Source organism: Myxine glutinosa, chromosome 7 (genome assembly GCF_964187855.1).
Source record: "Myxine glutinosa chromosome 7, kmMyxGlut1.1, whole genome shotgun sequence".
Lineage (NCBI taxonomy): Eukaryota > Metazoa > Chordata > Myxini > Myxiniformes > Myxinidae > Myxine > Myxine glutinosa.
Genome location: NC_136267.1, coordinates 38755931 through 38770338, shown reverse-complemented (window position 1 = coordinate 38770338; position 14408 = coordinate 38755931). Strand labels below are relative to the sequence as shown.

Below are 14408 nucleotides of genomic sequence, written 5' to 3'. Positions count from 1 at the left end.
CAAACAAAGTTTTTCACTATGTTCAAACTTTCTTTCTTGAGGGGGGGAAGTGTTACGGATTTGTCACTTCCGTTGTTGTGGTTTTCATCCATTGTAAACATTTTTGGTTCCATGTACTATTATTGTTATCGTTTAAGTGAAATAGAGATTACTATTTTCAAAAGGTAAAAAAAGTTAATGTTTTAAATGAAACCGGAACCGGACGACGACGAAGAGGAAGAAGAGAAAAAAGAGGGCGGAGTGAGTGAGTCGGAAAAGAAGCCTCGCTGCTTCGAGGTCTGGAGCAAACGTTGGCGAACGAGGGTCACGAGTGAACTTTGGGTTTCCCGGGAAAAGAATTCCTGCGACAGTTGTCATCGCTGACAGATAAACCTGCGTGACAGGTTTTGCGGTCGATTCCGAATCGTTGGAGTGCCATTACGTCTCGAGAACGGGCCGTTGGCCATTTTGACTCACGCCCGATTTTCGCTTCGCTCCAGGTTTTTCACCTCGCTTCAACCATTTTCACCACATCTGGACGTTAACCTGGTGTGTGTGTTACGTGGCTTTTGAGTGGGAAATCTGCGGTTCGCCGATTGGGAGCCATGGAACGTCCATACCCGAAGGTGTGATTTCCCAGTCGCCTGGAGGGCACCTTTACACATCTTTGGCAGCGTGACTGTCACTCAACCGAACGGGATTCTGGTCTCGATTAGACATCGTTCTGACGATCACTGGAGCGGATCGACTTTGGCTTGATGCCGGGATAGAGACATTGGGAATGTTGTTGTTTCACTCACTTGGAGCACAGTGAGTTACCTTGTACGAACTGATGGTACCATCATAGGAAGGATATATTGGTTGTACAATTGATTACTATTGTTTTTTGTACTGTTATTCTTGTGTGATCTTAATACAATACTTGTTTGTTGGTAACAATTGGTGTGGTTTCACCATTGATCTAAGACATACAGAATAACACATCTTTCTGCCGTGACTCCTCTCGGGGCTCGGAGGTACACAGTGACCGTGGTTTGGGGAGGAGCACGTAACAAAAATATATATATATTTTTTGTCATTGTTATATATATATATACTTTATACTATAAGAGCCGTGTGTGTCGCCATTTTTCTCAGTGATGGCTGAACAGATGTTCATAAAACTTTCAGCGATTCATTAGTGAGTACCAGGGAGTGTTCAGGCCAAAAAAAAAAAAAAAAAAAAAGCTGGAAGCCCCCCCCCCCCCCCCCCCCCCAAATTGCTTTATAGTGCCGAGGCCTTTATAGCTCTGTGGAAGGAAATATCAAAAGGTCGCTAACCCCATTCCTTTGTGGGTGTAGCAAAATGTTTTACACCCCCACAAATTTTTTTTTTTTTTTTAAATGCCAACATGATTAGAACAGCAACAGGCAACGTCAGGTGCTCCAGCTAGTAATATATAAAAGTACCATGCTACATATAAAGGTCACCGAGCACAATTTCATTCGATTGGACAAACAGACTTCAACCACCATTTAACTCTTGGAGGAAAAATAGCACCAAAAGACAAACAATTTCATAGAAGCACAAGCAAATTAGAGATGACATCAAAACCCAAAATGTTAACTCAAACTTGACTATCATTAACACTTTGAGTACGGGATTTTTTTTTTGATAAAAAATACCCCTAGTACAGGATTAATTTTGCATTTTGGTACGGGAATGCAACCAGGGACTGACGATCTATTTATTTATAGGTATAGTCGATGATGTGTAATAACGTCATCCGTACACAAAACTTTTTCACGGGTAGCGGCACTGGACATCATCCATACTCAAAGGGTTAAAAAGATTAACAATTTGCATACAAGAATAAAAATGTGGAAAATAAGGCACATACTGGTGATTTTTGCCATCTGTAGATTTGCGATCACTACTGGAGGTCGACTTGCTCTCTTTCTTGTCTGTCTCCTTTTCACCAGGCTTTTTGCTGCCTGGGCTGGACTTTGCCTGCACGCGAGTCAGTGAGAGGAGTAATTCCAGGTAAAGCCATGGCAGAGCAATCATGGTTCTTACCACCAAAAATCCCCAAAAACATGTTCCTCTTTCTTTACATCCTTAACCTGCAAATCAGGCTAACCCCCTCTTGCAGGGAAAATGGCCTTAAAATGCATGTTGTTGTTGTCGTAACCTGCAAATCCTTTTTTGCCTTCAGTTTGTGTGTACATCATAAAAGTTTCAAATTGAGAAAGCTTTCGAGTTAACCCTTCACAATGAAGGCAATTCCAAAATAACTGAAATGCTCACCTTTTCCACAGATATCATATGGCCATGCAATTCTGTACGGTGAAGGCTACTTATGCACAGCGTCGCTTCCTCGTTTGTCGTCATGGTGATAAAACCATAGCAGCGGGAGCCAGGGCTGCGAGCACTTGTCACAATCTTTGCACCTATGACCTAACAGATGAAAATAATTCTTATCACCACTATGCAAAACATTGGGACCTTTATTATCTGAGCAAAACAGACTCATGCCAGACTTCCAACAAGGATGAAATTTATCAACAGCTATTATGATCACATCAAATTTGCTGGTACAGTCCACAAGAAAATTGCAGACTTTGTTTTACATCAAATGCTCACCTTTCCCCAACTTCAAAAGAGCTGCAGAATTTATTTTTTTTCCCAAGCTAACACATTACAGCTTCACTCATACCCAATGGAATTGCTGTGGCTAGGCTATTCTATCAGATGGTGATTAAACACATTTTGGGTTATTCCATATTCATCATAATTGGCAAAAACATTAGTGGTGGTATTTTTTGGTTTTTTTAAGTCTCATGTTTGGTGTCCTCATAAATGAAAAGAGCCTACGTGACACACACTGCCGACTGCAGTTGAGGCATTCAAAGCTGGAGCTACAATCTGCATGAAGTGTTGTTTTTCTCCTTTGTCTCTTTTGCTTCGCCTTTCAACTCAACTCACCTCACCTCGTCTCAAAGGATACAACTCCATCACTTACTCTTTTCCTCTACTCTTCGGAGCACAGTAGCTACCCATGAAATTTTCAACAGATTGCAGTCCTTCAAATCCTGTTTGCACAGATATTTGAAGTGAAGTTTTGGACTTGTCTAGATAATGTCATCTAGAACTCCATAAGGGACCGATTTGGGCAAACGCTCATCATCCATACAACCAATGCCAAAGCCACAGCAATCGACGCCACTTTGGCGTCGCCACAATACTAACCAATTTAGCCAATACTACAAAACTTCCGTGTCAGGAATGTTCAAGATCTTCCGCAGACACGAGAAATGGAAAGAGTTCAGCCTGCACTTCTGCTTGGCATACAAAAGCCACATTTCAGCAGTATAGAGAAGTACACTGAGAACACATGCTTGGTATGTGTCGCTGTGTTGGTCATATGGTTTTTGTTATTGCATACTCTTTTGAAAGTTGCCAAATGTGGCAATACGAGCTGAAACATCTTCACCTGCCTGACTGGATTTGGTGCGTATCGAGCCATGGCAGGCAAACTGTTCAACCTCTTGCAGCTCTCTACCATGCAAGTTCAATGGATGGGGTCACTGCCATACAGTGGCATATTCCCAGTTTTATTTTTGCTGATAGTGACCCCAAACTAGTCATACGCTTTAGAGAAAGCATCAAAGACTGCCTGTGATCCACCGGCCGAATGTGAGACAAGGGCGGCATCATCAGCAAATAACAGCTCGTGGATGAGTGTTATTGTCGTAGTCCTGGCATTCAGGCGAGCAGGATTGAAGAGGTTTCCATCACATTGTGCAAAGTTCTTGCTGCTGTTCTCTACATTTTTCTTGTAGCCGTCTTAAGGTAAAACTCGTATCTGTCGATCTACCAGCTCTAAAACCGCATTGACTCTCAGGATAAATATTGTCAGCCAGCTTTTTCAGTCTGTTGAGCACGACTTGGGCCACGACTTACCCTGCCTGCTACACACAGCAGTGAAATGACCAATTGGTATTGTCAGATTTATCTCCTTTATTCTTGTACAGGATGACAATTTAGGCATCCTTTCACTCTTGGGGAACTTCTCCATTTTTCCAGCATTAAAGTACAAGCTGGCACACTAAAGTAGACCAGTTCCTTCATGTTTATAAATTATTAGCCTTTACACATAAACAAAGGATCTTAGCTCTAACACGAGACTCGATTCTGTATACAAAAAAAACAAAAAAAAAACATCTCACCAGGGATCCCCATCTATGCCTGTGGCTTTTCCACAAGAGGGCACAAACAGCTAATTGAACTTCTAAAGTCTAAAGGATGGTGGTAACAACTAAGATCCAATTTTGTTGGACGTTGAAGAAGCCTGGTGTTGGGCTAGCGGCTAGGGTGCCAGCTTAGGATCCCAGGATCCTGGGTTTGAATCCTGGTCGATCGCTGAATTAACGCCAGGGGGGTTGACTCAGCCTGTCATCCTTCCGAGGTCGGCTAATTGAGTACCAGTTCACTGGTAATTCCCCGTTTGTCGTAAAAGGCGACAAAAAGGGTTGGCGGCAGGAAGGGCATCCGGCTGTAAAACATTACTTCAAAAAGGGGACCGAAAAACAACAACCACGGTCCCCGAAAAAGGCCAACCCTCGCTTTGCGGGGAAAAATGGCCTCTAAATGTGGTTATTTTTTTTAGTTGAAGAAGCCAAGAGCCTCTGATCTGTTGACTTTAGTTTTGCGTGAACACAGTTCGAGGTAATGCTCAGTCCGACGCTGCATTACATCTTCATCAGATGTTAAAGGCTTGCTTGCTCGCTAAGTTAGTGATGGGAGCAGTGGACTTTTTTCTTGGACCAAGTGCTTCTTTGAGACCCCTGAACAAACATCGACTGCCATTCCAGTCGGCACACTGCTGTATGCGGTCACATAGACAGTCCCAATACCGTTTACATTGTCTGCTTTCCAATTCAACAGCTGAACAGGAATGCCTGAAGCACTGTTGCTTTCGTTTTTGTCAGATCTGTATTGGATCAGAGCTTGCCTTTTCTTTTATATCAGGGGCAGCAGAACTGAGGCATGTTAACTGAATCAGTCTGGGTCATTCCTGCAACGCAAACCCAAAACTGATTTGGCTGTTTCATAGACGGCATCTAGAATGCATATCCATAGGGTTTTTGGAGTCAGGTCATCATTAGTACACATTGGTTGCCAAAAGTAGATGTGAGTTTCTCGTGCAGTCACGACTGAGTGAAAGGATATTGTAGCTTAACAATTGTAATCCGAGGACGGACCAAATGCCTTTTCTTTGGCTTGTGAAGAATCTTGAATTTACCACAACGAGCCAAGACATGGTCAGGTGTTGCATGTTGCACTGTGCATTGTCTGACAGTGGAAGATTTGTTTTACATCTTGCTGCCTTACAAGCACATGGTCAGGCAGGTGCCAGTGACCTGATCTAAGATAGAGCCAAATAACTTTCCAAGCCATCTTTCATTGTAAATAAGGTACTGGTAATTGTGAGGCTATGGAAACTAGAAAATTCCAGCAACAGCTGCCAATTTTCAATCATCTTTCCTGCACCACAATGGCCTAAAACTTGTGGCCACATGTCAGAATTGCTGCCAACACGGGCATGGCATTGACATCGCCAAGTATTAAAACAGCGTCGACTTCTGGTGTGGTTGACACAATGCGATAGTCTCGCAAAATTTTTCCCTTTCCAGTAATGGATGAATCATAGTTGATACAATGATGCATACACACTGATAAAAGACATGTGATCAGATGGGATGAGGGAAACGCGCAAGGACATCAACCTCTGAGTGACAGGTCAGATCATCAATACTCGGGACCAGTCCATTCCTAATTGCAAAGCCCACGCCATGTTCCTGCTTCTGTCCCTCAAGGTTGCCAGATCAGAAGATTATGACATTTCCTTCCTGTATCGTTTCGTGCATCGATTGTTCAGGCGGGTCTTAGATAGATCAGGTAATGTCAATGCAAAGTCTGCCAAGTTAATTATCAATATGAGCTGTTTTTCTAATAAGAAGAGACTGATTATCAGTTCCGTCATTTAAAGTTCGGATATTCCAGCATGCAAAAAATGTAATCACCCCTCAGCCTTCGTGGTCAGCATCACCAATGTATTGATGAGACAAGTAGCCTGTGTTACGGGTCCATCAATTCTGCCTTTGTTGTTATTATATACTTGTAGGATTTTTAGTTTCAAGTAATATTGTTGTTAAGATTTTTGTGTGATAAGATGACTTTAGTAAAAGGTAAAAATAAATGTTTGTGAAGGAGAAAGGAAGATGTGGCAAACAGACTGGAAGAAGAGATGGAAAAAGGCAGAGAGAGGAGGAGAGAGCTGTGAGTCACGTCCGTGAGTTCATTGCTTTGAGAGCATTGGGGAATGATGGTATCATATGTGTTGTTCATTTGATGCAAGTGATGGATTCATTGTACTTTCTTTCATAGTGTTATTATTGCGCATGGAGGGTTCTTAATACAATTACTTGTTTTGTTCGACAATTGCATTGGTGTGGTTTCGCCATGGTTTATTAGAACACTCAAAATAACAAATCTTTCTGCCACGTTCCCTCTCGAGACTCTGAGGTGCACCGTAACTGAGGTTTGGGGAGGTAATATGTAGCACCCCCAGAGGACGTGAAGGCAGGAGAAGCCCTCTAGTCTCCTATCATTTGGCGACAGCTGAAGCAGTCAAACCCCATTACCCAGAAACAGGCACGAAGCTTCTTGCACACCATGTTGAGAACAAGACTACACATTTAAATTAGCCATTGCAGGCATGGCAATGATGGAGATGAGTCCCCTGGGCTCAAGGGCAGCAAGCCCACGCGATCAAACTATCCTCCAGGGGAGGCACCTTTGGCGGAGCGCACAGAGCACGACCCGAAGAAATAGCGGAGCGGCAGCAGTGTCGCAAGCCTAGCTCAAGCCAACAGAATGCTCTCGCCCCGTAGCAAAGTAGTGGAATCGTGGAACTAGTTACTAACTAGGACTAACTATAACTTACCAACAACTAGAACAAGGTGGTGCTGTCTTGAGAGAAGGTCAAAGCACCACAAAACATGTCAGATGTCCAATTAGTTCATCATCATCATCATCATCATCAGTTCAATGTCCAATCAGATGCCATTGTCCAATCAGTTAATCTTTGTATCGTATTGATACGGTTTTGAGATTTGTACATATGACATCATTAAAGGTTAAAGGTTTTCCCCCCCATAGTTAGTCCACCAGCAACACGTAGGCCCACTTAGAGTATTAGTTATGTCATAGTATGTGTAAGAGTAGGCCATTTCCCCAGTAATATCTGCGTTGTGTAAAGAAATGAGCTTAGGTCCTTTCATTGTGCGGCCACCCTCCAAATCCATCTATGGGCAAACTCGATCCCGCGCCCCATTTTGGCTGATCCCTCCGTGTGTTTCGCTGCCCTTTGTTTGCTCGAAACTAGTCAAGTAACACGAGGTAGGCCTATGAAGAGGGAGGAGCGCGAGGATCGAGGAGGGGCTGCGTCAAGCAGCGCGTCAGAAGGCGATGACGGTAAGGGCCACCAGCCAACCAGGGCTCGAAGGGCATGGCATGATAGGGCGTGGCAAGACGCGTCTCGCAAGTGCCAGAGAGTTCGCTGGGCAGGGCTATATGTCTTCGCACAAAGCCCTTGAACAGGACTGGTTGGAAGAGGACTCGCATGCGAAGGACTGGAAGGAGTTGCGCTGTATCGAAAGGACTCGCGAGAGAACTTGTGCACGAGGACTTGAAGGAATTGAAGAGCGCATCGTTAGCGCCTATTCGCTTATTACATACGCAGCCACGCGAGTGATTAACCGCCAGAGCCCAGCCCCTACCGTTCGCCCCATGATTATCCCGTGCGCACCAACGACACGCTGAGAGCTCCTGCCATCTCTATTCATCTACTTCGCGGTGCGAGCTGGGGACCGGAGAGAGAGCTGCCCGGACGCCATCCCTGGACGAGCTGACCCTCGTCTGCAATCCCCGTGTGAATGTTTGTGTGTGAGACGGGCCCGTTTGTCTGGGGAATAAGTTAAGACTGTGATTAAGGCTGCACTGTGTCTTCTTCTTCTCATCATTGTACATAGTGTGAATAAATCTTGTTATTCCTTTCTTCCAATTCGACCGCTTCTGTGATTTCCATCATTGGGTAAGCGTGGCACGAATAAGAACCGCTTGGATCGGGGTCTAGTAATTGACAACGGCTCGGGTTATTTCCTTGTTTCTGGGCAGCGCGAGTAATTAGGTAATAGCGAATTCTTAGTCCTAAAACCTTATTTCGCGCTCTCCGGGAAGGACGCCATAGGTCCCGGGTCCCGTCGGTCAGTCAAAGACAAGGGGACTAATCCCCCCTTGGTAAGGGGAGAAGGCCGGCGCTGAGATCCGCAACAATATATTCTAAGACCAAATTTGTTCAAAATCCCATCACTGGTTCACGAGTTGGAGCGGCAAGTTATACTAAACATGACCTCTTGACCCCAAAAATCGAATCAGTTGATCTTTACATCATTATACGTACATATCTGTACCGTGTTTGAATTAGATCCCTTTAGCCATTCTCAAGTTATAAACCTTTTGCAGACTTGACCATTTGACCCCAAAATCAAATCAGTTAATCTTTGCATCTAATCCCTGCTCTAGCAGGGAAAATGGCCTTTAAAATGCATGTTGTGTGTTGTTGTGTTTGCATCATAATACATACTGTACCAATTTTGGTCAGCATCCCATCACTGGTTCACAAGTTATCGTGGTAACAGGATTTTTAACGAACATGACCTCTGACCTTTGACCCCAACATCTAATCGGTTAATCTTTACCTCATACATACCTGCAACCAAGTTTGACTAAGATCCCTTCAGCTGTTCTCAAGTTGTAGGGGTAACGGAAACCTATCACAGACGGACAGATGTACAGCCGGGAGGACAACTTGAAAACATAATGCCTCCGGCAACTTAGTCGGCGGGGACATAAAAATCAAAATGGAAATATTTAAGACCGAGCCATCCTGCAGACCATCAAGTAGAAGGGTTGAACCAGGTTTCAGAACAATCGGTTGGTAAATTAGTGACGAGTAGAGCTCCGAAGTATCAGGGGGCAAACCTCCAACCCAACCCCCCCGTTGGAGACCCCCATTAACCAGAATCGAAAAATCTAAAACAGAGCGATCATGCAGACTATCGAGTAGAACGATTCAGATTCAGAGAAATTGGTTCGTTAGTAAAGGGACGAGTGGGGATCCGAAATTTCAAGAGGCATACCTCCAACCCAACCCCCCCTTTGGAGCCCCCATGATCCGAAATCGAAAAATCTAAGCCAAAACGATTATGCGTGATACTGTCTTGTATCCATGTGTCAGAACAATCAGCCAGGTGACGAGAGAAGTATGAAAAACAGCACCAAGTTAACAGACGGATAGAGATCCGGACATCATGACCCATTTTACAAGTTCGTCTCTTCGAGAATCAAGTTGAGATGACCTAAAAATTGAAGAGCCGCTTCGATGGTGGCTCTTTCACTACAGAAATGATAGCATTTTAAAACTTTATAAACTTTTGAGATCAGTAACACAAGCTAGTTTCCCAGACCAACAGATAAACAGCAGCAATGTTTTTTTAAACACGATTGGCAAAGGTAATGGAAAATGGGGAGAGGGAAAGGGGCGTAAGGAAAGTGGGGAGGATCCATAATATTAAACTACAACATGACCTTCAGGTACAGTCAATAAAGGATCAAGCTTCCAGACAATTCGATCAACAATACCATGATTGTGAAACATGTCCCATCCGTATCAGTGAATAGGACCACAATTCAAACAGATCCCACCCATGGTTGCGGATGGTCTGATGCTCTTGCACAGGTTTCACATTGTAAGCACCACAGAGTGTCACAAAACAAGAAAACCATGCAGGTGATGAAAGAAATTGCACAGAGGGTGCAGTCACATTTACACACAAGGACCCATACGCACAACATTATTTTGATAAAAATTCCAAAATTCATCATGCACCAAAAACACCGATTCTTGGGATAATCTTAAAAGTGCACTTCCAGTTTATCACGAAAATGATTTTTTGTTGTTGTTGTTGCCAGACCCTTGACAAGGAAAGGCCATTATGCCCATTAAACCTGTGCACATTCATCACACATTAAAGCAGTCTTCCGATACTTCAAGTTTAACGTGATGCTTTTCCAGATGCAGTGACAAAGAAAGAGGAAAGAAGAAAAAGAATCAAATTGAAATGACTTACAGAAAAATAATGATATTTTGTAGGGATGGAGGGGAGAATGAGAAAAATAATAAATTCGACAAAACTTGGGCAAATCAAATCACACACCTTGCCATACTTTGTGAAGGCACTTTTCAGGTCAGTCGCCTTGGTAGTTGATGACAGTCCACTGACCCAAAGGTTACGCCCTGCGCCATTACTGCTCGTACTGCTACTACGACCTGTGAACAGGTACAGAGGAAACAATTGCTTCAATTAAATAAAGTTCATAGATAAGAGGAAGAAAGGTTCATGGTCAAAAATAAAAAGCATCAACATACACTTGGACCTCATTTAGTGCAAATAATGCATTCCTGGAGGTTGTTGCACTATGGAAAATTGTGTTAAACAATATAGTTATACAATGTAAGAGATAGGGATACATTCTGAGCTTGCGCAAATTGATTATTAATAGCATCATAACCTGACAAAACATCAAAATATATACAGTTCTACAGTATAGTTACCTCTGCCACCAAAGGTGGATGGAGGTTATGTTTTCACCCCTGTCTGTTTGTCTGTCTGGAAACAAGATATATCAAAAGGTTGCAGACGTATTCGGACGAAATTTGGCGGAGAGGTATCGTATGTGATATTGATGATACGATTAGATTTCAGTGAAGATCTGGATCCTGATACTAGAATTTTTTTTTTAGTGATTCTTCACCATTTTTTTTTTGTTTGTTTTTTATTTACAAGATCGAGGCTTGTGAAAGAGCTAAAATATAATATAGCAGAGAGATAGGGTCAAAAACAATATATAGCAGGATATCTCAAAAAAGTTGACAGATTCGGACAAAACTTGGTGGAGAGGTTGCCTATGTGATGAGGAAAAATTGATTTAATATTGGTCAAGGTTCAAATTAGCATTCGGGTCAGATAATTTTTTTAAGTGATTCTTCACCATTAAGTGATGGGGCTAAATCCGAAATATAGGACGTTATCTTTAAATGTTATGGAGGTATTTGGACAAAACTTTGTGGACAAGTTGGGGGTGGGAAAAGACCGAATCTTTTTTGTGAAAATCTGAATATCGATTAGGATATGAGAATTATCTAATCCCCATTGAGAGAATGGGTATATATATATAGTTGTGGAAATGAGAATTGTGTTTTTTTATTGTTGTAAAAATATCACCCTCCTTCCTCCAGTTGTGCATAAAGGTCAAAGGGCGTCCCTTAGTGAGGTCATAAACAATCACGTTAGCCAATCATAGATTTCCTCCTTGTTGGTAGTTATTCCCTTATTCTGTGTATTAGGTTAAGGCTTTGTCTTCCATTAATTAATACTCCATTGCACCGAATTCAAATAGAGTAGATTCCCTTTCATTCCCATTCCTAAAGCCTTTATTACCAACTGCATTTGCCTCCATTGAGCACGCGGTCGGCTCGGAGAAGAAAGGTGTGTCTCCACCTCGTCATAGAGGGGAGGAGTGAGCCAGCCCTTGCCGACCAACCCAGAACGAGGGGTTTGGCTTTGAGAGGGCGTGGGGAGAACCGTCGAGTAGGTTCGCAAAGGCTCAAGGGGGTGGCCTATATAACCCGCGGGAGACGCCCCCACCTCAGATGAGTCCAGATGAGCTACGGAGATGAGTCCAGATGAGCTACGGAGATGAGTCCAGATGAGTCGAGATGAGTCCAGATGAGCTACGGAGATGAGCACAGAGGATGAGCGCTTAAAAAGCACGCGACGCACCTGAGACGAGCTGCATGATCCAGGAGAGGAGAGAGGGATGTCCCATGAGCTTTAAACCACCACAGCTTTGAGCTTCGACGGCAGTTTTCGCCCGTGGCCGCGAAGGAACGGCGGCTGCTGAACGTGCCGATCGAGAAGGGGGTGGCGGCTGCTCACTCCCGGCCCGACCGTGCTCCGGTTCCAGTTGGACCTTCCCCTCCTTCCAGCCAATCGTTCCTGCCTTCATTCCCCATTCGTGTGAGTCTGTCTTTTGTTTGTTCTGTCCTGGGTTAAGTTTGACTGCATAGGTAAGCTAAGGTGCACTGTGTCCGCTTCTTCTTCTTCTGTTTTTATTTTATTATCCTTCCTCCTCCTTGGTTGCTTTCAATTGTGTAAATAGTAAATAAATCATATTTGTATTTCTTACCCTTTGCCTTTCTTTCCTCTACATCCGTCGTTGTTGTCTTTTCCCTCATTGGACACCTGTGGCACGATTTTGGCCAACGTTTCAGGATCGGGTTAGTCTTGGTAACAGTTCGTGCTGCGGTTGCTAAACATCGCTCGGCAATCAAGTAACATCTGTCCGCGGTACGAAAGGGGCTGTGCATCGGCCTTTCCGGAGGTCACGGTGCAGCTTCAGGGACCACGCCGGTCAGTCACAAACGAGGGGACTAATCTCCCCTCAAAGGGGAACCATAGGCCGCCGTTGGGTTCCGCAGCAATATATATATATATATATATATATATATATAGATATATAGATAGATAGATAGATAGATAGATAGATAGATAGGATATATATATATATATATATATATATATACATATACATACATATATAAAACATTTTAAAAAGTTGTGGACGAGTTATGACTAACTTGGAGGATGAGTTGGTTAGGTGACGAGAACAAGCCGATTAGATTTTGGTTTACTTCAGAATCCAGATCTGGCCTATTGGTGGGATACAAAACAAACTGCTCAGCCTGGCGGAGGAATGCGCTCTGCCGAGTGCCGTTCGAGTTATATCTGTGTTAAAGACAATATAATACAGTACAGCACAAACAAGAGGGAGAATTGCTTTGCAATACATGTCCCCCTACCAATGTGATATTTTCAAGTCCAAGAAAGGGCATGACTGAAAAATTGACAAAACCACCTGAAACTCGAACTTAGCTTTATTATGACGTCACAGAACATTTACGAAGTTTCAGTTGATTATGTCAGGAGGTATGATGAAGGAAAAAAAAAAAAAAAAAACCGGAAAAAAAAAACCGCAGGTGGGACGGACAGAGAGGTGCAACCCTATAGTCCCCTCCGGTGAAACCGGTAGGGAAGTAATAAATATTTTAATGTAAAACAAATAAATGATAGCATCACACCCGATCCCCCCTCCCCCCTTGCTCATCCGCCCTCCCAACCCTCCAACAGGAAGGTAAGGCAATCCTTGGCATCCACCCCCCCAACAGGAGATTTTTTTGCATTCCACCCAACAGGAGGATAGATAAGAAGATCTTTAGCACCCGAAAAGCCAAAAACATCTGTCTGCAAAGGAGATGAAAGTGCACATATGCACTTCCAAAATAAGCGTGTTGCGTCCACATTAGGGTGCATCAAACGCCCCATGATTTTCAAAAAGTTGTTGTATTTTAATGTCTATTCCCTCAAATGTTACACTTGTTGGTAGAAGTATGTATGCAAAAAATAGATGAAATCAGAGGTGGTCCTGGGTGGCCACCGGCCACTTTTATATATTTAGGGCCATTTAGGGCCACAGCTAAACTACTTTACAAGATAATGTAAAATTAACTACAAGATAATGTAAAATTAACCATTATACCTATATACAAAAGTAAAGTCCTACTTTTACTAAATGCCTAATATCAAACAGTTAAAACAACCTTACATGTCAATGTAAAATTAACCAAAATCGTTCTTCATATTACAAAGTTGTAGTACAGTGTTGTAGTATTGTACTTTCATTGATTAAAAGTTTGAAAATGTATTAAGCACAACGCCAATGTCACTACTCCAACTTTGCTCGTTTCCGCAAATTTGGCCTCGCTTTACGGTCACATTCAACCACTTGAAGAAGATTTTGGAAGTGGTCTTCTCTTCTTGCAGTTGAGACAAAATCAGTTGCGAGCTTTACTGCTCTCTCCGCAGGGTCATTCACAACATTAAGCCCATCCACAATGGACTTGGCTGCCTTGAAGTGCTCATTGTTCTGCCAAGTGTCAACATCCTCTGTTAGGAAGGTCATATCTAGGTGAAGAAGGTTTACTGTAAACCACGAGTCCTCGTTCACAAGATCAGCCAGGGTTGTCGCTTCTGTAATTTTTGGAAATGACGGTTTGCCATATCCAGAACCGTAGCGGTGTTTTGGAGTGCTTGGCATTTCATCTGGTTGTATGGCCAGTAACACATCTGCAAGGGCACGACGATCCTTTTGAGGAATTGCATTGCTGAACAGTGCCAAAACAACCAGTTCTGGGGTTAAATAC

At 43.2% G+C, this 14408-nt stretch overlaps 1 protein-coding gene across 18 annotated transcripts in view; it reads right to left on the bottom strand.

Moving 5' to 3' along the window:
- Positions 1-14408, bottom strand: part of LOC137431129 (SAFB-like transcription modulator) — a 150176-nt gene that overhangs the window by 79954 nt on the left and 55814 nt on the right. For 10 of the 18 annotated variants that reach the window (XM_068122096.2, XM_078781511.1, XM_078781518.1 and 7 more), the window contains 3 exons: positions 10303-10415; positions 2267-2416; positions 1860-1969 (listed from right to left, as the gene is read on the bottom strand). In XM_068122096.2, the coding sequence (XP_067978197.2) occupies positions 1860-1969; positions 2267-2416; positions 10303-10415 (373 nt within the window). Of the gene's footprint in view, positions 1-1859; positions 1983-2266; positions 2417-10302; positions 10416-14408 lie in introns of all 18 variants that reach the window. The other 8 variants (XM_078781507.1, XM_078781510.1, XM_078781517.1 and 5 more) reach the window with 1 other exon arrangement.